This window comes from Stegostoma tigrinum, chromosome 37 (genome assembly GCF_030684315.1).
Source record: "Stegostoma tigrinum isolate sSteTig4 chromosome 37, sSteTig4.hap1, whole genome shotgun sequence".
Classification (NCBI taxonomy): domain Eukaryota; kingdom Metazoa; phylum Chordata; class Chondrichthyes; order Orectolobiformes; family Stegostomatidae; genus Stegostoma; species Stegostoma tigrinum.
Genome location: NC_081390.1, coordinates 6,533,336 through 6,558,738, shown reverse-complemented (window position 1 = coordinate 6,558,738; position 25,403 = coordinate 6,533,336). Strand labels below are relative to the sequence as shown.

General features: G+C 42.5%; 2 protein-coding genes across 2 annotated transcripts in view; one reads left to right on the top strand and one right to left on the bottom strand.

The window, feature by feature from the left end:
• Positions 1 to 903: 903 nt before the first annotated feature.
• Positions 904 to 12,790, bottom strand: ndufb8 (NADH:ubiquinone oxidoreductase subunit B8). The gene is made up of 5 exons (XM_048563360.2): positions 12,607 to 12,790; positions 8,682 to 8,808; positions 6,210 to 6,309; positions 4,912 to 5,067; positions 904 to 1,089 (listed from the first exon to the last, which is right to left on the bottom strand). Exons 1-5 carry the CDS (start codon positions 12,698 to 12,700, stop codon positions 997 to 999), a joined length of 570 nt encoding a protein of 189 aa, XP_048419317.1. The 5' UTR covers positions 12,701 to 12,790; the 3' UTR covers positions 904 to 996.
• A 147-nt stretch (positions 12,791 to 12,937) lies between these two features.
• The window catches only part of hif1an (hypoxia inducible factor 1 subunit alpha inhibitor), a 68,228-nt gene continuing 55,762 nt past the window's right edge, over positions 12,938 to 25,403 (top strand). The window contains exon 1 of the mRNA XM_059640400.1: positions 12,938 to 13,298. Within this exon, the coding sequence (XP_059496383.1) occupies positions 13,167 to 13,298 (132 nt within the window). The 5' untranslated portion in view covers positions 12,938 to 13,166. The remainder of the gene's footprint in view (positions 13,299 to 25,403) is intronic.

Below are 25,403 nucleotides of genomic sequence, written 5' to 3'. Positions count from 1 at the left end.
GCACAGACACATGTGTAAAGATGCACAGTTTTAGTTGCTGTGATTAATTCTATTGTCTGTTGCCTTTACTTTCTGAAACTCTCACCAGCCAGAGCACAAAAGAATTTGAAACATGGTCCCTTGCACAAAGAAGTTTGATGTCTGGGCCATACTATTTCAATTCGTTAACTCCCAACTGTTGAAAGAGTTTCTTGCTTTGAATATATCCGGTCAGTTTAGCCAAGTACTAATTTTTTTTCTCATATAAACATATGACTTAGGAACAGGAGCTCTGACAGAATTGGCTGATCTAATTTTAGCCTCAACTCTACCCTCCTCCTTTTAGATATGTTTGACATGGGAGTCAAAGGATACATCTAATTTAGTGTTAGAATGTTACATGACTCTACCTTCACTTCTTTTTGAAGAAAGAGAACTTCAGATTAACTATCCTCAGGGAAAAAAATTCTCATTTCAATTTGATGTCAAAAACTCATTTTTTAAGCCAGCTCCCTAGGTATAGTTTCTCCCAAAATGGAAACATCTTTTCAGCATCCAGTCTGTCAAGTCCCCTCAGGAACTTGTATGTTTTAATAAGATCACTTCTCCCTTTCATATATTTTCTCATTTTGACCTAAAATCTGAGACTGAGTTGTGATTCACAGCCAAAGACAATGGCATGCTGTCCATGATCAGGTCAGATAATCAGATCAGTGGCACATTGGGTCCCGTAGCTAAAAGAATTTATGACTCAACACAGAATGCAGTCAATCATGATTACAAAATCTATTTTGGTTGAAAGCTTAGACTTCAAAAAGGAAGGTTAGAAATAGACAACATAAAAGAATCTTTGTACCATCATAACTGCAGGGATAATCCCTAAAACACTAGCATCTCATTTATGAAAAATAAAAATGCTAATCATTAATATTCATACATTTATTACATTCTTAACTGTACAGAATAAGAGACCATTCCAAGATGAATACTGTCTGACAAACAGACAAAGAAGACTGGTCATATTTTATAATTGGGCACTTCGGGCATTTCTTTGTCAGGTGCTCCTCCATTCTCCAGGTACAGGTTATTGTATGGATACTGTTTAGGAGCCTGTAAAGAGAATTAAAGTCAAATGTTAGTCAAGACAATGTACCCCAACCATTACATTTGGACATCATTCCCCTTTTTTTCCTGAAGATAATTATCCTGTTTATTTTTTAATTCATTTGACTATACAGTCACACAGCATGGAAACAGATCCTTCAGTCCAATTCTCCATGCCGAACTAGTTTCCCAAGCTAAACTTGTCTGCCTGCACTTGGCCCATATCCTTCTAAACCTCTTCTATTCATGACCTGTCCAGATGTCTTTTAATTGTTTTAACTATATCTACATCTAGCACTTCCTCTGCCAGTTCATTCCATATATACATTACTCTGTGTGAAAATTTTGCCCCTAAGGTCCCTTTTAAATCTTTCTCCTCTCAATTTAAAATTATGCCGTCTGGTTTTGAACTCATCCAACCCAAGGGAAAAGACCTTTGCTATTCAGCTTATCTAAGCCCCTACTGATTTTATAAACTTCTCTAGGGTTACCCCTTGTCCACCTACATGCCAGGAAAAGAAAAGTCCCAGCCTCTCCTTATAACTCAAGCCCTCCAGTCCAGGCAACATCCTAATAAATCTTTTTAGTACCCTGTCCTTCCTATAGCAGGGCAACCAGCATTGTACACAGTACTCCAAAAGTGGCCTCAAAGTCCTATACAGCTGTCACATGACATCTCAACTCCTAAACTCAATGGTCTGAGCAATGAAGGCAAACGTTTGAAATGCATTCTTTACATCCATGTCTACCTGTGACATAATTTTCAATAAACTATGTACCTGAACCTGCTGGTCTCTCTGTTCTGTTGAAGTGCAGAGGGCCCTGAATGGTCTTGACCAGGTGGACATAGAAAGGATGTTTTTCCTTGTGGGGCAGTCCATGAGCCTTTATAGTGAGTGCCAATAGTGTTCAACTCAGACAGGGTAATACACTTCCCAATCTAACTCTCACTCAATGTCCACAGTTTGCAGTGCAAAAATATGTAGATCTAAGAAAACCCTCAGTATCTCTAGCATTTTCTATTTCAGATTTCCAGCAGAGTAGTTTGCTGGTCTGTGACTCAGAATGTGTTAATTTCAGTATAGCTTAGATATTCAGGGTTGAGTGCAGATTTGTAGCTCGGATGCTGGTTGTAGATGTTGGTGTGTTCACTGAGCTCAGAGGTTTGATAGCACATGTTTTGTCCCCTTTGTAGGTGATGACATCCTCAGTGCTGTGGAGTGCTGTTGTCTTGTGCCGGTTCAAATTTACATGTTCACGTTTTTGCTGCTTCTGGTCGTGCGTTGTAATGGTCAGTATACTGGGTCTAATTCAACGTGTTAGTTCATGGAGTCTGTGGATGAATGCCAAGCCTCCAAGAATTCCCTAGCTGTCCTGTGTTTGGCTTGTCCTATGACAGGCGTGTTGTCCCAGTTGAAAGTGTAGTTTTTCTTGTCTGTGTGTATTGAAACCAAGAACACCTAGTTGTGTCAGAGATAATGGGAACTGCAGATGCTGGAGATTCCAAGATAATAAAATGTGAGGCTGGATGAACACAGCAGGCCAAGCAGCATCTCAGGAGCACAAAAGCTGACGTTTCGGGCCTAGACCCTTCATCACCTCTGATGAAGGGTCTAGGCCCGAAACGTCAGCTTTTGTGCTCCTGAGATGCTGCTTGGCCTGCTGTGTTCATCCAGCCTCACATTTTAACACCTAGTTGTGTCATTTAGTTGCTCGCTGGTGTTTGTCGATGCCGGTTGCTAGTTGTCTGCCTATTGGTCTCACTTTTTTTTTTAAAAACAGTCTCCGCATGGTATCTTGTAAACCACATTCATCCTGTCCATAGTATCTATTGGGTCTTTACCCCTGGTCACTTGCTGTCTTAGTGTGGCTGCCGGTTTATGTGCTGTAATCATTCCTTGCGGTCTAAGTCTGGCTGTCATTTGAGGTGTTTTTTATATATGACAGGGGTGGTTATTGCTTTGTGTTTGGGCATGTCCTGGTAGTGTTGTCTGTTGGCTAGGCATCTGTGGATGAAGCTGCCGGGGTAGCAGCCCATTTGAACAGAGTCCTAATGCAGCTCCTCTTGAGAGTGTTGGGGAGGTTGCTGTGATAGTTTAAGACCTGGTCAATACGTGTGGATTTCCCGTATATTTTTGTAGTGAAGTCACTGTTCTCTTTTCTTGCCACCATCATGTCCAGGAACGGGAGTTTGTTGTTGTTTTCCTCCTCTCTTGTAAATTAGATCCCTGTGAATATGGTGTTCATGAGTCAGTGGGTGTTCTCAATTTCTGTTCTTTTCATAATTACAAAAGTGTTGTCCACGTCTCTGATCCAGAGCTTGGCGTGGATCTGTACAGGTCTTTACCGGGAATGGACACCCCCGCAGCTTCATCCACAGATGCCTAGCCAACAAACACAACCAGGACACACCAAAACCTGAAACAATAACCACCTTACCATATATAAAAAACCTCCAAACTGACAGCCAGACTACTCAAACCACTCTGAATCATGACAGCACACAAACCGGCAGCCATACTAAGACAGCAACCGACCAGGGTTTAAGATCCAATAGATACCAGGGACAGGATGAATATGGTTTACAAGATACCAAATGGAGACTGCACAAAAATACTTGGGACAAACAGGCAGACAGCTAGCAACCCACATCCACAAAAACCAGCTAGCAGCTAAACGACACAACCAGATGTCCTCAGTTTCAATATACACAGATGAGAAAAACTACATTTTCAACTGGGACAACACTACTGTCCTAAGACATGCCAAACAGAGGACAGCTAGGGAATTTTTGGACACTTGGCATTCATCCATGGACTCTATCAACAAACACAATGAATTAGGCCCAATATACTGACCATTACACCGCACAACCTGGACCAGCATCTATTGGAAACAGCAAAAACCTGACCATGTAAATCTGAACTGGCACAAGACAACAGTCCTTCACACACAGCACTGACGATGTCACCTAGAAAGGGGACAAAATGTTATCAAACCTCCCAGCTCAGTGAACACACCAACATCTATAATTTGGGTATGGTGAAATGGAGAATCATCTAGGGTGGTGTGTTTGCAGCTTTAAAAGAACAAAGTTCACAGCAGCATTGAACACAGTAAATCAATAAGACAGAATAAATGGCCTTAAAATGGCCACCCAAGTGGACAGGGTTGTTAAGAAAGCATATGGTGTTTTGGCTTTCATTAACAGGGGGATTGAGTTTAAGAGTCGTGAGATCTTGTTGCAGCTCTATAAAGCTTTGGTTAGACCGCACTTGGAATACTGCGTCCAGTTCTGGTCGCCGTATTATAGGAAAGATGTGGATGCTTTGGAGAGGGTTCAGAGGAGGTTTACCAGGATGCTGCCTGGACTGGAGGGCTTATCTTATGAAGAGAGGTTGACTGAGCTCGGACTTTTTTCATTGGAGAAAAGGAGGAGGAGAGGGGACCTAATTGAGGTATACAAGATAATGAGAGGCATAGATAGAGTTGATAGCCAGAGACTATTTCCCAAGGCAGAAATGGCTAGCACGAGGGGTCATAGTTTTAAGCTGGTTGGTGGAAAGTATAGAGGGGATGTCAGAGGCGGGTTCTTTAAACAGAGAGTTGTGAGAGCGTGGAATGCGTTGCCAGCAGCAGTTGTGGAAGCAAGGTCATTGGGGTCATTTAAGAGACTGCTGGACATGCATATGGTCACAGAAATTTGAGGGTGCACACATGAGGATCAATGGTCGGCACAACATTGTGGGCTGAAGGGCCTGTTCTGTGCTGTACTGTTCTATGTTCTAGAATAAAATAATGAGAGGTTAACTCAGCTAACGGTCTTACCACAGGCTGATATGAAGGGAATAACTCCCCGAGGAAGAACATGAACAGCATAAAGCCTACAAAGCCACCCAATGTTTTGACCATAGTATTCCAGTCCACAGGTCCTGGAGAGGTGTCCACACGATTTCTAATGAACATGTCAAAATCCCAGTGCATCTGGAAAAAGTAATTTTAAAAATTAAATAAAATTTAAAATAGCATATTAAAAGCTGATGTTAAATGTTACCTTATCAAATCATCCAAGTATAGCAAAGTAATCCACATAAAAAAGAGGTACTTGAAGACTGTGCAAACTACTGTTAGATGGGTAACACATTGAAATCATTTGATGAGAGTGAAAAACTGAACATTGAATCGGCTGCCTTGCCAAAAAAAGAAAATCTTCAGCTTTTCTTACAATATCTTTACGTTTGAAGCAGTCAAATGGTACTTCACAGAATGCAAGCTTTCCTCAGTACTGCAGTGTACTTAGCACACATATCACATGCTTGATGTTTGTTATGGGACTCAAAACTAACACCTCCTGCATAAGAGAAAAAATGCTAATTCAAATTTAACTGCAGGAACTTGAGGCCATTATTTCAGTCTCCCAAATCAGTGCATGCTGAGGGAGTGCTGCATTGTGAGAGGTACCATCTTTTTGCTGCGATGATAAACTGAAGTACTATCCTGAATGCTTCATCAAGTGGATGCAAAATATTCCATAGTAACTCTTCCAGATGTTGCACCAATGGACAGCCAACATTTGTCTCACAACCAATACCTAAACAAATTGGTTGGTCATTCCCCTTGGTACTGTTAGTGAAGCCTTGTCTGTGAACAAGTATGAACCTTTCCCAAACATAATAGTCAACTATTTGGAGACAGTGATGGTGAAGCACTTCTGAGGTGCTTTATAAATGCAAGATCTCACCTTCTGTCTTTTATTTTAGCCAACATATCAGGTACTGACACGTACGGCCAGGAAGAGTCAATGTTTCACCTAATTAACTGATCTTGACCAGGACAATCATAATAAATTAGATAGAAAAAAAAAATGTTCCCTCACTCATAACTGGTGGCCAATGATCCTTGCTTTAAACTGCAGAAACCCACAGTGAATTGGGATTAGGTGTGAACTATGATACAAATATAAAGTTAAATAGAAAAACACTTGGGATTTTTTTGAACCATTATTTTCTCAGAACATTACAATAACTAAAGGACGAGGCTTCAGAAATATTCAAGACTTTACAAAAATATAAATTAGGAGCCAACTGGGCAGGAATACTACATGGATACTCAGGATTGCCATTTACCGGTTCACCCCAGTTTCTTCGCAGGTCGGGCTCATCCCATGTGTACCAAGGATCTCGCTCTTGTTGCGACCGGTCTGGTAGTTTTGGATAGTCCCCAAATCTGTTATGAGAAAAGTAAACTGAATAGTCTAATATAACTTTGACTGAAACTGAAATAGTTATGCTAGATCTGACCAGCATAGGACAGAAAACAGAAGGGAAGTGAACAATGGTCAATGTAAAATGAAAAAAAAACAACAGTCCAGGTGCAGTATCCAGCAGACTATAACCACAGAGCTAATTTTCCAGTGACATTATTTCTTTAAACAGGTATTCGGACCTGTACAAAATATTCATCGGAAAAGCTGCTATCATTTTATTTTCTTTATCACATCAATAGTTTTTCTTGTACAGAGAAACTAAATTGAAGTCCAATTAAATGGGATATTTATCCAGCAGACTTTACTGTTGTTATTCAATTCGATAAACACTGTACTTCTCCGGAATCCAGGATCTATTCTCTGCAAGTCAGCACATGTACTCAATTCATTTTGTTTCAAAAGGTTGACTTAATATCTTCCAGCACTGTTGATGGACAAAAATACCTTATAAAATATCATTGTCTCACTATCTTTTTGCATCTCTTAACTTGTAATAACTTTTTTCTATTTGTTTTCCAGTTTATCTATTCTCTCATTCCTTCTCATACCCACTTCTCTCACTGCTTTAGTGGTTTGTTTCAGACCGTCTTTCAAAATAAATCCTTCCTTCCCTCTGTCAACCTCTCTTTCACGTCCCCATTCTCTCAGTGTGCATCTCCCATGAAACTACTGGCAAATTAGTGTAACATGTGTCATTGGAAAAATGTTAGCGTAAATCATAGGAGAAAACAGAGCATTTAGAAATACAGAACATAATCAAGCAGTGTCAACATGCCTTTATGAAGGGAAAATCATGCCTGACAAATTTATTAGTGTTCTTTAAGGAAGTCACAAACACGATTAAAAAGAAAAAAAAGGGGGGGAAGGGCAAGCAGTAGATGTAACACTTGGAACTCCAGAAGTCATGAGCTAATTATTCATAATAACACCCCATGGTGTTTGGGATAGTAAATTAACACGTATACAGGATTGGCTAACTAAGAGAAGACAGAGACCTGGGGAAAAGGGCCATTTTCAGGAGAACAACCTGTAACCACTGGAGTGCCACAAGTATCAGTGCTGTGGCCACAGTTATTTATTATTAATGACTCGGATGAGGAAATTGAAAGTTTGCAAATGACACAAAGGAAGACAGGTGGTGAAGCTGACAGGGAGTCGAGAGAAGGATACAGACAGGTTGAGCAAGTAGGCAATAACTTGGCAGATGGAATACAAGTGGGAAAATGTGAAATTGTGCACTTTGGCAGGAAGACTAGAAGAGCTGAATATTATTTAAAGGGGAAGGCTACAGAAAGCTGTAGCACAGTGGGATTTGGGGTTTCTCATGCAGGAATCACAAAAGGCTAGCATCTAATTCAGCAGGTAATAAGGAAAGCTAATAGAACTTTAGTCTTTATTTCAAAATGGAATAATGTATAAAGATAGGGATTTCTTGCTAAAACTATTCAAGCACTGGTCAGACACAGCTAAAATATTATAGACATTTTTGTCCCAATTTCTAACGGAAGATATACTGTCATTGAAGGCAGGTTCAGTATGCTAATCTCAGTTGTGGAAGGATTATCTACGAGGAGCAGTTGAATAGATTGGCCTTGTACTCAGTTTTACAAAGTGACAGGCGACCTTATCAAAACATGATGATTCCTAAGGGAGCTTAAAAGGATAGATGTGGAAAGGTTGCTTCTCCTATTGGAGATTCCAGGGCCAGAAGACATAACTGCAGGTGTTAGTATAAGACAGAGATGTGGAGAACTTACTTCTCTTAGGAGCTAGTGAATCTGCGGAGTTCTTTATTACAGAAGTCTATTGAGGCTAGGTTATTAAGTGTATTCAAGCCTGAGATAGATATATTTTTAAAGGGATTAAGGATTATAGGCATAAGGCAGGAAAGTAGAGTTGAGGATTGCCAAATCAACCACAATCTCAACGAGTGGGTCAAATGGCTGATTTTGCTCCTATGTTTTATAATCTACTGGTTTGCCAAAACACAAAGAACAAATTGCTCAAAATGTCCCCCCAGGAAGGAAATTTTTAGTGTCACCTACATTTGAGAATCTGGCCTGCCTGATGCAGATTCTCAGAATTGTGGGTGACACTGAAATCTCTAGGAATCCAGTCAATTGTATTAAAAAAACGTAGCTCCTTATCACCTTTCCAAGGTCAACTGAGGACGGGCAATAAATGTCAACAATGCCCACATCCTATGAATGAACTTTAAAGAGTTTGCTGCAAGAGCATTTGATTACGTATTTTCCTACCAATATGTGAAAGTTTGGTAGACATCTGTTCTTCCTTATCTAATAGGAAACTTGTTTTACAGAAATAAACTCACCCCATTCCATCATCAGGATATGGTTCATAATCTTCCACCCTCATATTGTATTTTTTTGCTGCTTGTGCTCTTTCCTCTGGCGTTCTGGGATATGGACCTGGCAGCATATCCTTAGAAATACTGGAGGCTACAAAGGAAAACACAAAGCATTAACAAAAATAACAAAGTGAACCTTTCACCTGCCCTCTTTCAAAGTTGTGTCTTCCATTCCTGTCTAGGAGGCAGAACATGATTTAGTGGCACACACTTTGATAACTGCAGACAGACACAGGAGCAGGAGCACAACAGTTATCTACCCACATTTATTAGCGCTGTGTACCATTCTCCCATTCCCAGATAACTCTATTGTGAAAATAGGTTCTTTAGTTGAGAATGCTGGGTGAGCGGCCAAGGTTGCTACCCTTCTCACAGGAGATGGTAGTAACCTAGACTAGTAATCTCGACAGCCAGCTTGATACTGTAGAGACATGTCTGAAACCTACCATGGATACTAGTGAGACTATTAGCAATAGTGACTACGAAATGTTCACTGGTTACAGAAAAACATATGGTTCATTACTGCCCTGCAGGAAATCTGCTCTCTCCACCTTGCCTGGTCCACATTACAATTCGGACCCACAAGCAAGGAGATTAACTTTTAACTCCCCTTGTCATCTTTTCAAGTCCTTCCACACTCAACAAAAAGAATGCAGTGCTTCAAGAAGGTGGCTCACTACCACCATCTCAAGGGCAATTAGGATTGGGCAACATCTGGTGGCCATGCCACCCAAAGCCCATGAAGGAATTTGTAAAAATTCTATTTACGTCACCCAGTACTGTCGCAGGCTGCACCAAGAAGCTTGAAAGCTCAGTATCTTATTTGACTCAGAGATTAAGTTCCTACCCCAAATCCAATATTTCTACCTGTATAACCAGAGGTCTCATGGCACAATTTGTAAAGTCCCTACCTCTAGACCAGAAACTCTAGGTTCCGGTGCCCAAAGGAGGTGCAATCACAATACAGCCAAACAGCTTCATTATCAACCTGTGAAAACTTACAACGTACACTAAAAACAGGCAGCAAGAGCAGATGGGATTTTGGTCTGCCATGGAATGTAAAGAAATATGTCTATAGTTCCAGTCTACAGTCCGACATGCGTGTGAAAATACACATTGCTGGAAAACAGAATTCAGAAGTGAACCTGTAGCACACCCTGAACAACACAGCCCTTCTCCCATCCATCTTACTCCACCTGCTGCTAAACTCCTCCTCTTCTATGCCTTTCTCACCTTCAGACTAAACTTTCCCAAAGGTCATCGATCCATCATATCTCTTTCACCCCTGTAAACTGGTGTTTATCTAACAATGCTTCCAACGTATTTCACACAAATTCAGATGCAATCACCTCTTATCCTCACTGAATCCTGGTTCCAAAATACCTAACTTAAAAATTACGCTCTTTGAAGGAGGGTCTAGGCCCGAAACGTCAGCCTTCCTGCCCCTCTGATGCTGTTTGGCCTGCTGTGTTCATCCAGCTCCACATCTTGTTACGTAACTTAACACGATAATTCTTGCGTTTAAATTCCTTCAATGATCTCACACCACCATATTGCAGTAACCTCCTATAACTGTACATCTACCATGACCTTTTTGTTTTTACTGTTCTTTCCTGCATTTGCCCCCTTTCCTTCTTCATTTCATCCTTGCAATGACCTGAGATGACTTAGGTCTATAATCACTCACTACCTGAAAGTGTGGTAAAGGCAGAAACCCTCAAAAGGGCTGTTACTGCAAGATTATAGACTTGAGAACTGGAAAATGGATCAGACATAATAATTCTTTGTCAGCAGCACAAACCTGGTAGGTTGAAGAGTCTTCTTCTATGCTGCAAATACATGCTTTTGTGATCTAGAATTTCACCACAGAAGGTACATTCATAACACAACCAAACCCGTTGAGTGTCAACCTGCATATCCACCCAACACGTACCAATGGCAGGGAGTTAGGAGCAAGAGAGATTGCTCCTCAGTTACGGGATTACAAGAAAATTGGAACTTGCACCCTCATTAACATTATCTCCAAAATACAACACAGATGTAAAGTTGTATGCTGATACAGTAATTCAACTCATTGGGGGAAATCGAGATAGGGAGCAGTTGGCTCAATAGGCCGGATGGCCAGGTTGGTAGACAGAACACTGGGTTTGATCCCAGTAGTGGCTGGGATACTTCAGGACCAGCATCCTTGCCTTAGCCACAGTGGAGATCTTGGCACAATTGAGTCAGATTTGCCTTTCAGCAGGGAACACGGGAAGATAGATAGATCTGGAATGCTTCTCCTCATCTCCACTGACTTGACACATCTTTAAGACTTTGCTGAAAGCAGCACCTGTATCAAACTTTTGGTCACCTTCCCTAATATCTCCCTTTCAGTTCATCTTTTTGAACACCTCTGGCAAACATCTTATATCACATAGCAATGTTGAAAGGACCATTTAAAGATATATTGACATATTAAAATGCAAAATGCTGGAAATACTCAGCAGCTCAATAATTGACCTGAAATGTTAAGATTGTTTCTTTTTGCAGATGCTGCCTGACCCACTGAGTATGTCCAATACTTTCTACCTTTGCTTTAAATTTCAAACTTCTACTTGTAGCCACTTCTGCCATGATTTGCCAAGTTCATTTGTCTTGCCCCATCCTCACATCAATTGTTACCTACCACCATTTGATGACATTGGACACTAACACCTCTCTTTCCATTAGTCTTTACTTTTCCCTTATAGATTTATCTGTACTGTTATATCTCTGATTAAATGGAAAACATACTATTACCATTCCATGGTGTCACTTTTTAAGAATTAATTTTGCTCTTGCAATTTGAAGTCTCATTATCAGTGTACCCACAGTATAATTTATATTAGGGTGCCATTGGTGCTGTTTGAGGAATGGATGTTAACCAGCACACTTTACAAACACCTGAACAGATAGATAATGACTCACATTAACATCTTATCCAAAAGATAAATCTGAAATATTAGGCCACTTTAGGTGTGGAAAAGTGTGACCTAAGAATTTAATGTATGGGTTTGCTCATTAATGCTACTACTCTACTCTACCAGCTTGAGATCATCAATGAGGTTATAGACCTGATTTTAGATCGTTTTGCAACTCCCCTACGGATAATAAACCTAACATTCACCATTGCATCCACTTGACAGCTTTGATGGACAGTGAACATCTGGGGCTGACTCAAATGGGGTGGCACAGTGGCAGCACTGCTGCCTCCCAGCACCACAGACCATCAGACAACTGTCATTGTGAAGCTTACACATTGTCTATATCTGTGTGGGTTTCCATCAGGTGCTCCGGTTTCCTCCCACAGTCCAAAGATATACAAGTTAGATGCATTGGTAATGCTAAATTGCCCATAGTGTCCAGAGGTGTGTATGTTGGGTGGATTAGCCACAGGACTTGTAGGGTTACAGGGAAAGGGTGTGGGTGGGTTGAGTTTGGGTGGGATGCTGTTCAGAGAGTCAGTGTGAACTAGTAGGGCCGAATGGCCAGCTTCCGCATTGTAGGGATGTTATAGAAAGGTGTTCTAAGGAAGGGTCACCAACCCGAAGATGCTGCTCGGCCTGCTGTGTTCATCCAGCTCTACACTTTGTTATCTCGGATTCTCCAGCATCTGCACTTCCCTTTATCTTTCATACAACATTAACTCTGTTTTCTCCTCCACAGATGCTGCCAGACCTGCTGAGCTTTTCCAGCAACTTTGCTTTTGTTCCTGATTTACAGCATCCGCAGTTTTTTTGGTTTTTATTTGCTGCAGCAATGTCCTGAACCTATACTGACCCCTGACTGTCCCAAGGTTACCGCACTTTCATTGACTCCCACATTACTGTCGGCCTTTATGACAAAAGATTTAAAGACCAGTACTCACCAGCCCGGACATATTTGTCCGAGCTCCCTACCAACTGCAGTCTTTTCCCTACACCCCGACTCAGACAGCGAAACCAACAACCACTCAACGCCATTTCTCTTCCCTTTACAGCGCAGGCTCAGAGAGATCGGATACGTTAAGCGGGGGGAGCGAATGAGTATTCGGAGAGGACGGCCTAAATAATTCACTGCGCAGGCGCTGGTCGCTTTTGGGGCAGTAGTACGCATGCGTGTTGAGCGACGTTTAATGCAGCGTTCAGCGGACTGTCAGTGATGAACGGATTCTTCCCGGCCTCCAGGGGGCGGGCTGTTCGCAGTTTTTGTCGCTTGCGCCTCGCCACGATGAAGCCGTGGTCAGCTATGTAAGTCCTCCGGACAAGCGGGGGCGGTGTGGCGGAAGGCTTAGGTCGAGGCCGCAGTGCCCTGACCCGGCTCTCGAGCTCGGCGGCGTTGCGGTTCCTGTGAGCGCTCACGGTTGTTTGCGGATTTGAAGTGAACAGAGGCTGTCGGTTGGTGGGTGTCGGTCGCGGAGCCAGACTCCTGGGGAAGCGGCGACGGGAGATGGCGGAGCGGAGTGCAGATGCAAACCGGCAATGGAGCGAAGTTCAGCTGAGGAAGTACACCTTCACCACCAAGGACATCCCCAGGATGTCCCACAGCGATCCGCGGGTCGAGGCACTAATAGACAATGAGGTAAATTGGGGCACAGGGCTGGACGGAAAAGGTTGTGCTGTCTGTGAAGGGATAGGGCGGCAAATTCCCTTCAAAGGCACCATAAACAGCACAGTCTGCCCCAGAGAGAGACAGAGGGAAACCCAGCACAGGGTGCCACAGAGAAAGGGAGAGCTCCAGCACAGTATGTTCCAGATAGAGAGAGAGAGATCCAGCACAGTATGTTCCAGAGAGAGAGAGAGATCCAGCACAGTATGTTCCAGAGAGAGAGAGAGATCCAGCACAGTACGTTCCACAGAGAGAGAGAGAGAGATCCAGCACAGTATGTTCCAGAGAGAGAGAGAGATCCAGCACAGTATGTTCCAGAGAGAGAGAGAGATCCAGCACAGTATGTTCCAGAGAGAGAGAGAGATCCAGCACAGTATGTTCCAGAGAGAGAGAGAGATCCAGCACAGTATGTTCCAGAGAGAGAGAGAGATCCAGCACAGTACGTTCCACAGAGAGAGAGAGAGAGATCCAGCACAGTATGTTCCAGAGAGAGAGAGAGATCCAGCACAGTATGTTCCAGAGAGAGAGAGAGATCCAGCACAGTATGTTCCAGAGAGAGAGAGAGATCCAGCACAGTATGTTCCAGAGAGAGAGAGAGATCCAGCACAGTATGTTCCAGAGAGAGAGAGAGATCCAGCACAGTATGTTCCGGAGAGAGAGAGAGATCCAGCACAGTATGTTCCGGAGAGAGAGAGAGATCCAGCACAGTATGTTCCGGAGAGAGAGAGAGATCCAGCACAGTATGTTCCGGAGAGAGAGAGAGATCCAGCACAGTATGTTCCGGAGAGAGAGAGAGATCCAGCACAGTATGTTCCGGAGAGAGAGAGAGATCCAGCACAGTATGTTCCGGAGAGAGAGTGAGATCCAGCACAGTATGTTCCGGAGAGAGAGAGAGATCCAGCACAGTATGTTCCGGAGAGAGAGAGAGATCCAGCACAGTATGTTCCGGAGAGAGAGAGAGATCCAGCACAGTATGTTCCAGAGAGAGAGAGAGATCCAGCACAGTATGTTCCAGAGAGAGAGAGAGATCCAGCACAGTATGTTCCAGAGAGAGAGAGAGATCCAGCACAGTATGTTCCAGAGAGAGAGAGAGATCCAGCACAGTATGTTCCAGAGAGAGAGAGAGATCCAGCACAGTATGTTCCAGAGAGAGAGAGAGATCCAGCACAGTATGTTCCAGAGAGAGAGAGAGAGAGATCCAGCACAGTATGTTCCAGAGAGAGAGAGAGATCCAGCACAGTATGTTCCAGAGAGAGAGAGAGAGATCCAGCACAGTATGTTCCAGAGAGAGAGAGAGATCCAGCACAGTATGTTCCAGAGAGAGAGAGAGATCCAGCACAGTATGTTCCAGAGAGAGAGAGAGATCCAGCACAGTATGTTCCAGAGAGAGAGAGAGATCCAGCACAGTATGTTCCAGAGAGAGAGAGATCCAGCACAGTATGTTCCAGAGAGAGAGAGAGAGATCCAGCACAGTATGTTCCAGAGAGAGAGAGAGATCCAGCACAGTATGTTCCAGAGAGAGAGAGAGATCCAGCACAGTATGTTCCAGAGAGAGAGAGAGATCCAGCACAGTATGTTCCAGAGAGAGAGAGAGATCCAGCACAGTATGTTCCAGAGAGAGAGAGAGATCCAGCACAGTATGTTCCAGAGAGAGAGAGAGATCCAGCACAGTATGTTCCAGAGAGAGAGAGATCCAGCACAGTATGTTCCAGAGAGAGAGATAGAGAGATCCAGCACAGTGTGTTCCAGAGAGATCCAGCACAGTGTGTTCCAGAGAGATCCAGCACAGTGTGTTCCAGAGAGAGAGAGAGATCCAGCACAGTATGTTCCAGAGAGAGAGAGAGATCCAGCACAGTATGTTCCAGAGAGAGAGAGAGAGAGATCCAGCACAGTATGTTCCAGAGAGAGAGAGAGAGAGATCCAGCACAGTATGTTCCAGAGAGAGAGATAGAGAGATCCAGCACAGTGTGTTCCAGAGAGATCCAGCACAGTGTGTTCCAGAGAGATCCAGCACAGTGTGTTCCAGAGAGAGAGAGAGATCCAGCACAGTATGTTCCAGAGAGAGAGAGAGAGATCCAGCACAGTACGTTCCACAGAGCGAGAGAGAGAGATCCAGCACAGTATGTTCCAGAGAGAGAGATCCAACACACTATGTTCCAGAGAGAGAGAGAGATCCAGCACAGTATGTTCCAGAGAGAGAGAGAGAGAGAGAGAGATCCAGCACAGTATGTTCCAGAGAGAGAGAGAGAGAGAGAGATCCAGCACAGTATGTTCCAGAGAGAGAGAGAGAGAGAGATCCAGCACAGTACGTTCCACAGAGAGAGAGAGAGAGATCCAGCACAGTATGTTCCAGAGAGAGAGAGAGAGCGAGAGAGAGAGATCCTGCGCAGTATGTTCCAGAGAGAGAGAGAGAGAGATCCAGCACAGTACGTTCCACAGAGAGAGAGAGAGAGATCCAGCACAGTATGTTCCAGAGAGAGAGAGAGATCCAGCACAGTATGTTCCAGAGAGAGAGCGAGATCCAGCACAGTATGTTCCAGAGAGAGAGCGATCCAGCACAGTATGTTCCAGAGAGAGAGATCCAGCGCAGTATGTTCCAGAGAGAGAGAGATCCAGCGCAGTATGTTCCACAGAGAGAGATCCAGCGCAGTATGTTCCACAGAGAGAGAGAGATCCAGCGCAGTATGTTCCACAGAGAGAGAGATCCAGTGCAGTATGTTCCACAGAGAGAGAGATCCAGCGCAGTATGTTCCACAGAGAGAGAGATCCAGCACAGTCTGCTCCAGAGAGAGAGAGAGAGATCCTGCGCAGTATGTTCCAGAGAGAGAGAGAGAGAGAGTGAGATGCAGCACAGTATGTTCCAGAGAGAGAGCGAGAGATCCAGCACAGTATGTACCAGAGAGAGAGAGAGAGAGAAATCCAGCACAGTATGTTCCAGAGAGAGAGAGATCCAGCACAGTATGTTCCAGAGAGAGAGAGAGATCCAGCACAGTATGTTCCAGAGAGAGAGAGATCCAGCGCAGTATGTTCCAGAGAGAGAGAGATCCAGCACAGTGTGTCCCAGAGAGAGAGAGAGATCCAGCACAGTGTGTCCCAGAGAGAGAGAGAGATCCAGCACAGTGTGTCCCAGAGAGAGAGAGAGATCCAGCACAGTGTGTTCCAGAGAGAGAGAGAGAGACCCAGCACAGTATGCTCCAAAGAGAGACCCAGCACAGTATGCTCCAGAGAGAGACCCAGCACAGTATGCTCCAGAGAGAGACCCAGCACAGTATGCTCCAGAGAGAGACAGACAGGGAGTGAGATCGAGCACAGGATGTTCCAGAGAGAGACAGACAGGGAGTGAGATCCAGCACAGGATGTTCCAGAGAGAGAGAGGGAGAGATCCAGCACAGGATGTTCCAGAGAGAGAGATCCAGCACCGCCTGCCCCAGAGATTAAGGAGTTGAGATCCGGCGCAATCTGCCCCAGGGACAGGGTGGAATCCGGCACAGACTGTCCCAGCGAGAGAGAGAGTGAGAGATCTGGCACAGACTGTCCCGGGGGAGAGAGAGAGATCAATCTGGCACAGACTGTCCCAGGGAGAGAGAGAGGGAGCGATCCGGCACAGTCTGTGCCAGAGCGAGAGGGAGCGATCCGGCACAGTCTGTGCCAGAGCGAGAGGGAGCGATCCGGCACAGTCTGTGCCAGAGCGAGCGATCCGGCACAGTCTGTGCCAGAGCGAGAGCGAGCGATCCGGCACAGTCTGTGCCAGAGCGAGAGAGTAAGAGAGATCTGGCACGGTCTGTCCCTGAGAGAGAGAGATCTGGCACAGCCTGTCCCAGAGAGAGTGCAAGTGTAAGAGAGAGAGAGATCCGGCCCATCTGTCCCACAGAGAGAGAGAAATCTAGCAGTCTGTCCCAGAGAGAGATCCAGCACAGTCTGACCAAGAGAGTGGGAGATTCAGCCTAAACTCTTCCAAAAGGAAATCCATCCAAATTTGCCCTAGACGGATAATCAGCCTTGTCTGTCCCAAAGAGAGATTTGGCACTATTTACCTCAGAGGAAGACCTAGCAGATCTATCTCCACAGGAGATCTAGCATGCTTCGTCACAATTGGAAATCGAACTGTTGAAATGTGTTTGGAATTGAGCCTCATTATTCAATGCACTGTCACTGCTGTGAAATATGACCTATTTAATCTCTAGGATGGTTAATGCCTGATTGTGGCCGGTAAGATAAAAAGCCGTCACTACATGTTTCAACAATTAAAAAATTGTTGTTAAATACATTGCCAAACCTGAATTCAGTAGCTTGTCAGTTGGACCTAGATCTTGCTTTGAATTGTCAGTGATTTCATTTTCCAAGTTGACGAGTTATTTCATCCATTCACCCTTCGAGGGAGGGAGCAACTTCAATTGCGTGCACGTTTAAGATGTGTATTGCAACCGCTTTATTTCTTCACAGTTTAAGCCAATCAGTTTTCCGTTGCTGGGCAGTTATATTTTATTTTCAAGGACTCCTGGCAGTGTGTATCACAAATATATCAGAATTCATTTTCTGCAAAATTCGTATGCATTTCTGTAACCACTGAATGACCCCACACAGTTCTACTTTTCCTTTGAGTTCGAAATGAAACAACTAAATTCGCCAAAATTCAATCTTTTGATTTATATTTTCAAACAAAATATGTGTGGTCTTGATACGCCTCTACCCTTGAAGAGATGAAATGCTATTTCTAAGCGTTTCATCACAGGGTAAACTCAAAAAAATAGATAAATGATATTCATCCACCCTCATGCATTCTTTATTCAGGATCTGTACAACTTGTCTTTTCTCAAATTTTCAACTTAACAGTATTTTTATATTCTTGATAGCGCATCAGTAATTACATTATCCTTTCCAACAATGTGAACAATCTTGATTTTATAAGATGAATTTAATAAGTTTCATTTTAATAATCTTGCATTTTGGGTTTTATGTTTTTCACCAAAGGTGTAGGGATTATCAACAGCCTATATTAGTGTTTCATTGTGGTTGTAACAGATTCAAATTTCAGAATGTTTAAGAGCCAGTGGGAATCCTCGAGTCCCTTTTTAAACTGCACTGTGTTTCTTCTTTACTGGCCTAATTTCTTCGAAAAGTATACCTCATTTGTTTCTCTATTCTCAATTCATCATTTTACTGTAAGACCCCACCCAACCCAAGTCATTAGCATCAGTTACCATTTTACAAGGTTCAGTAAAATCAGGGGAAGCCAACACTGTTCATTCATTAGGATTGCTTTCAACTTCTGAAAGCTATTTGGCACTCTTTTGACCATACTCCCTTTTGACAATATTCCCTTTGCTTATTTGCATAACTAATCTGAAAATGTATGATTTCCTGTTTGGCTTTGGGAGCGGGGAATTCAATCAAAGCCTTCACCTTTTCTTAGCAACATTTATCCCTACCCTATCCTGTGTTTTCGGTACATTATGGCATACTTATGTGAACTTACTTTTGACAAAATCTATTACTGAGCCAGCTAATTGTAATTGTTTAAGTAAGTCTTCAAACTATTTCACATGTTCTTCCCAGGTGTTATTATATATTATGTCAATCTAACTAAAATACTTAATTAGGCAATTTAGCTACCACTTAAAGTCAATGCGCTGTACAGCATGGAAGAAGACTCTTTGGTTCAACTTGTCCATGCTGACCAGATATCATAACTTAAACCAGTCCCATTTGCCAGCACTTGGCCCATATCCCTCTAAACCCTTCCTATTCATATACCCATCCAGCTATCTTTTAAATGTTGTAATTGTACCAGCCTCCATCAATTCCTCTGGCAGCTCATTCCATATATACGCCACCCTCTGTGTGAAAAAATTGCCCCTTAGATCCATTCTAAATCTTTCCCCTCTCACATTAAATCTATGACCCTTAGTTTTGGACTCCCTGGGGAAAGGACCTTGTCTATTTATACTAGCTGTGCCCCTCATGATTTTATAAACATCTATAAAGTTACCCCTCTGCCACCAATGCTCCAGGGAAGATAGCTCTCCCAATAGCTCAAATCCTCCAACTCTGGCAACATCCTTGTAAATCTTGTCTGAACACTTTCAAGTTTCACAATTAGGCAAGTTCTCCCTGTATTCCATGCAATCGAGCCTTGCTAACAAGTTTATCATGTGGGACCTTGTCAAACACCTTACTTAAGTCCATATGGATCACGTCCACCGCTCTGCCTTCGTCAATCATCTTCATTACTTCTTCAAAAAACTGAATCAAGTTTAAGAGGCACAATTTCCCACACACAAAACCAGGTTGACTAAACCTAATCAGGCCTTGCCTTTCCAATTTTTTGTAAATCCTGTCCCTGAGGATCATCTTCGATAACTTGCTGACCACCAATGTCAGGCTTAAGGTCTGTAGTTCTCTGGCTTTCCTTACCACCTTTCTTAAATAATGGTAACACATTTGGCAACCTCCAGTGTTTCGGTACTTCATCTGTAGCTATTGATGATACAGATATCTCAGCAGGGGGCCCAGCAAACACTTCCCTAGTTTTCCACAGAGTTTGCCCTAACAGTAACACTGTTTATGGACTCTTGTTATCTCATTTTTGAAGGCTTCCCATTTTCCAGATGTCCGTTTACCTGCAATGACTGCCCCAATTAACTTTTAAAAGTTCTTGTCTAATACTGTCAACATTGGCCTTCCTGCAGTTTGGAACTTTAACTTCTGGTCCTTTCTATGCTTTTCCATCAATATTTTAAAACTAATAGAATTATGATCATTGGCCCCGCTCCCCACTGACACCTCAGTTAACTTCCCTGCCTTATTTCCCAAGAGTAGGCCAAGTTTTGCTCCTTCCCGAGTAGGACATCCACATAGTGAATCAAAAAATGTTCTTGTACACACTAAGCAAATTCCTCTCCATCCAAGCTATGGCAGTCCCAGTCCATGTTTTGAAAGTTAAACTCCCCTACCATAACCAACCTATATTATTCTTACAGCTAACTGAGATCTCCTTACAAACTTGCTTCTCAATTTCTGGCTGACTATTCATAGGTCCCTAGTACAACCCAATAAGGTGATTATCCCCTTCTCATTTCTCAGTTCCACCCAAATAACATCTCTGGACATACTCCCAGGATTACCCTCCCTAAGTACAGCCATTGATTCTTAAGTCTTTGGAATGTAGATAGAGCATTTTTAAACCCAAATGGCATGACTCAACACTAATATAACCCATTTCGTCTAGCACAAGTTGATATCTTTAGCAGTAGGTGTTAATGGTATTTACCATTCTCTTCTACATTTTGGAGCAAAAATAAATCCCTTCCAGATCAACCTTGAAAAGAAATGAGACATAGATAACCTTGTCAATATATTCTTCTAACTAAGGAATTGGGAATGGACCTCTTTTCATTCTGCTTTTACTGTTCTGTAGACTGTGCAGAATTTTGTCGATTCACCCAGTTTGGGAACTAATGCCACCAGTGAACTCCAGCTGCTTTGTTTAGGTTCAATCAAGAGATTTTGTAACATATCAAATCTCTGTTTCCACCTGAGCTTGTTTTCTGTATTTAAACAATAAGAATATTGTTTGATTGGTACTAATTCCTCTATGTCCCCATCATGCCTGATTAACATTGTATTTCTAGAGATTTCTTTGAAGTTACTGAGTCGTCTGACTAGACCATCTCATTGTCCTTCCCTCATGACAAGAATTCGGTATCCAACTGCCCTAGTATTTCATATTGGTTAATTGGATGGGAGGAACTTCATTTTGTTAATTGTCTCCCCGTCCTTCTGCCTCACACTCACTGACTCTGTCATCTCCACTATGCCTATTACTGATATAGAACATAGAACAGTACAGCACAGAACAGGCCCTTCAGCCCACAATGTTGTGCCGACCATTGATTCTCATGTATGCACCCTCAAATTTCTGTGACCATATACATGTCCAGCAGTCTCTTAAATGTCCCCAATGATCTTGCTTCCACAACTGCTGCTGGCAACGCATTCTATGCTCTCACAACTCTCTGTGTAAGAACCTGCCTCTGACATCCCCTCTATACTTTCCTCCAACCAGCTTAAAACTATGACCCCTCGTGTTAGCCTTTTCTGCCCTGAGAAATAGTCTCTGGCTATCAACTCTATCTACACCTCTCATTATCTTGTATACCTCAATTAGGTCCCCTCTCCTCCTCCTTTTCTCCAATGAAAAAAATCCGAGCTCAGTCAACCTCTCTTCATAAGATAAACTGTCCTGTCCAGGCAGCATCCTGGTAAACCTCCTCTGAACCCTCTCCAAAGCATCCACATCTTTCCTATAATAGGGCGCCCAGAACTGGACGCAGTATTCCAAGTGCGGTCTAACCAAAGTTTTATAGAGCTGCAACAAGATCTCACGACTCTTAAACTCAATCCCCCTGTTAATGAAAGCCAAAACACCATATGCTTTCTTAACAACCCTGTCCACTTGGATGGCCATTTTAAGGGATCTATGTATCTGCATACCAAGATCCCTCTGTTCCTCCACACTGCCAAGAATCCTATCCTTAATCCTGTACTCGGCTTTCAAATTCGACCTTCCAAAATGCATCGCCTCGCATTTATCCAGGTTGAACTCTATCTGCCACCTCTCAGCCCATCTCTGCATCCTGTCAATGTCCCACTGCAGCTTAGTAAAGTCACCTGTCTGGTAGACACTCAAAATCACATGAAGAAGAATCAATTAAGTCACACAAACATATTAAATCATCACTGCAAAGTGGAAGATAAAAAAGAGCAAGTATAATTGCTTTGCCACTTACGAAGATCTTTGCATCCTTGCTCTCCACTGGAGTCGTATCTGAGGACCGGAGAGAGGCAAATCTAATTCCTCTCTTCAAGAAAGGCCTCTATACTGTCAACGACACCTCCAACCTTCGTGTCGTCTGCAAACTTGCTGACCCATCCTTCAATTCCCCTCATCCAAGTCATTCATAAAAATTACAAACAGTGGAGGCCCAAGGACAGAGCCCTGTGCAACACCACTCACCACTGACTTCCAGGCAGAATATTTTCCTTCTACTACCACTCGCTGTCTTCTGTTGGCCAGCCAATTCTGTATCCAGACAGCTAAGTTCCCCTGTATCCCATTCCTCCTGACCTTCTGAATGAGCCTACCATGGGGAACCTTATCAAATGCCTTGCTGAAGTCCATATACACCACATCCACAGCTCGACCCTCATCAACTTTTCTAGTCACATCCTCAAAGAACTCGATAAGGTTTGTGAGGCTTGACCTGCCCCTCACAAAGCCGTGTTGACTGCATTTAATCAAGCCATGCTCTTCCAGATGGTCATAAATCCTATCCCTCAGAATCCTTTCTAACACCTTGCAGACGACAGACGTGAGACTTACTGGTCTATAATTGCCGGGGATTTCCCTATTTCCTTTCTTGAAGAGAGGAATTACATTTGCCTCTCTCCAGTCCTCAGATACGACTCCAGTGGAGAGCGAGGGTGCAAAGATCTTCGTAAGTGGCAAAGCAATTATACTTGCTCTTTTTTATCTTCCACTTTGCAGTGATGATTTAATATGTTTATATGACTTAATTGATTCTTCTTCATGTGATTTTGAGTGTCTACCAGACATGTGACTTTACTAAGCTGCTAACTATCCTTAATGGATAAGTGACTCTCGCTTTGAGGTTCACCTTGTAAAGGTTCACCTTGTAAACACAGAAATTTTGCCTCCTGTTTGAAATGTTTTATGTTTGATTGTCCACTCTTTCATCTTTGCTTGTGTAGTTTACAAATGCTTCCGCACTACTTTGAATGCTCCTTTATGTCTCTCTTGAAACATAGATATATAATCCAACATTGATGATTTGTCTTTTGTCTTCAAAAATTTTCCTGGATCAGTTTTGATGGCCTTCTTATCTCCTGACCATTGAACAATTCGGATAGATTAAACACAGTAGATTTGTTTGGGGACCAATAATAATTTGAATGAATAATTTGCGCTAATAACAAATAAATCTATCCTTTGTTCTAGTCTTGTGGGTATTCATGAGAATATTCCTTTATTGTTAACTTCAAAGTCTGATGGTATCTCTCCCAAGCTCCCTGTATTTGCCGATAATTGGCAGTTGGACTTCAGTTGCTTTATACCCAAATTACTTATTATTGCCTGAAAAGTTTTAAACACTAAGTTGAACTTACTATATACCAAGTTGATCTTACTATCAATCTATTGGTAGTCCATAACATTAAAAACCAAATCAATTTTTTCCACCACTATTCTTGCTGAAATTGTTTTTTAAAAGAATGGCTTCTGGAAATTGAGTTGTTATATCCATAACTGTAAGGATAGACAGGTGTCCCACTTTCATTCTCAGTAATAATCCTAGTCAGTCTACTGACACTCTACTGAATGGCTTTTCAGAAACTGCTATAAATATTAAATGCGCTGCTTTGATTAAATTTTGAGGTTTCCCCAATACCCGACATTTATGGCACATCTTACAGAACTGCGCAGTGTCCTTCTGAAATTTCAACCATGGAAAAAGGCTGTCTATCAATGCTTTAGTCTTCTGTAAATGTCTTGCCTGAGGAATTTCATGCGCTCCTCGCAGTATCTCTTTATGATATCAGCATAGATCCACAATCTGATGAACAATTGCCCATTCCTTGTCTGCAACAATGTCTCCATCTCCTCACCAGAAATCCGATTTTAAGGTATAACACTGCAGTATCCTTTTAGCCTCAGCTTTTAGGGATGGGCAATAATGCGAGCCAGTCAGCAATGCCTGCATCCCAGGAATGAATTTTTTAAAAAATCTTCAGTGTGAGCTGAATGTTTTAGCTTCACATCAGATCTACTTTCTGAGCTTAATGTAAAGAAGACATGATAAAACCTTCTGTTGATTTATCCCCTTTATTAAAGAAAATTTTGGCTGCTGTAATATTTGCATGTGGTATTGCTTTGACATTTAGTGATAGATTTTGTTTAGCCATTGCTTAACCCATCAAAACTTTGGATTTCAGTGCACTCCCTGAAAGAAAAGTCAGATCATTCTCCAGCAGAAGGGTTTGCATACCTCCTGTATCTATTCTAATGAGTTAAGCTGTATCATTTGAATAAAGAGGAGTGACTCTCTTGGTCGACAAAAATCAATTTTTTTTCACTCATTTACTTTATTCACCTCTCTTACACTCACAAGCCTTTATCTTTGATCTTATCATTGTAGTTAAAGCTGCAATTTGTTCAGAGGTATTTTTATTTTGAGCTCTGTTGTTGAACTGTCTCTTACGAACCCTAATAAGTTCCCCGGTCTTCATTTGCGACTTCTGGTATTTATGACAATGGAAACTCGAAGGCCTACAACTGTCATTTCTAGCCTCAGCAGCATCCTTTCTGGACTGAGGAGGAGATCATGGGATAAGGTGCCCTTTCTTTATGCTGGCTACTTGACTACCTTCCACTCTCCCACCTTCTATCTTTTTCAGGCATGGGGGTGGGTGATGGAAAAAATGTTTAGTTTTATGGATTGCCCTTAATCGTCAGCCACTCCAGCTGCCTGTCCTACAAATGCTACCCTGAGGTCTTCAACATAGTTTCAAATTATAAAAGGTTGTGAGTTTTTAAATTCTTCTAGGAGGATGATGCCTCTGAGAGCTTCGTACAGGACGTTTACTTACCTGTATCCACTGGCCAAAATTACTTTGCAAGACCCTTTCACATTTAAAGTAGGTTAGCTGAGGTTGTTTCCAAGCAGTTCACACCTTTTGCACGTATTTTTAGGAAATAACTCATATGTAACCAAGAAAGACTTTGTTTAACAATACCATATGTGTAGAAACCTCAGTTGACAGTGATGCGTATATTTCATGTGCTGTACCTGACAAACTGCTCCACATAGTTAATGTCATTTTCCTACAACTATTTCATTTGTTTTGCTATCTTTTCAAACATAAAGAATGACTCAACAATCTTTTCTTCAATTTTTTGTAGAGCCCATATAAATTTAAACATTTCTTGACTGGACCTTAGAGTACTGCTTGGGCTTTCCTCGTCATATTAGCTCTTCTGCATTTGAAGCATCTGTTTTTTAA

What these genes read in the sequence shown, in the direction of transcription:
- ndufb8 (XM_048563360.2), bottom strand. Translation starts at nt 12,700, where the DNA reads ATGGCGTTGAGTGGTTGTTGGTTTCGCTGTCTGAGTCGGGGTGTAGGG. An exon ending in TATCCTGATGATGGAATGGG is followed by an intron (nt 6,310 to 8,681) that starts GTGAGTTTATTT and finishes TTCTCATAACAG; the next exon opens with ATTTGGGGACTATCCAAAAC. An exon ending in TCCCTTCATATCAGCCTGTG is followed by an intron (nt 1,090 to 4,911) that starts GTAAGACCGTTA and finishes TTCTCTTTACAG; the next exon opens with GCTCCTAAACAGTATCCATA.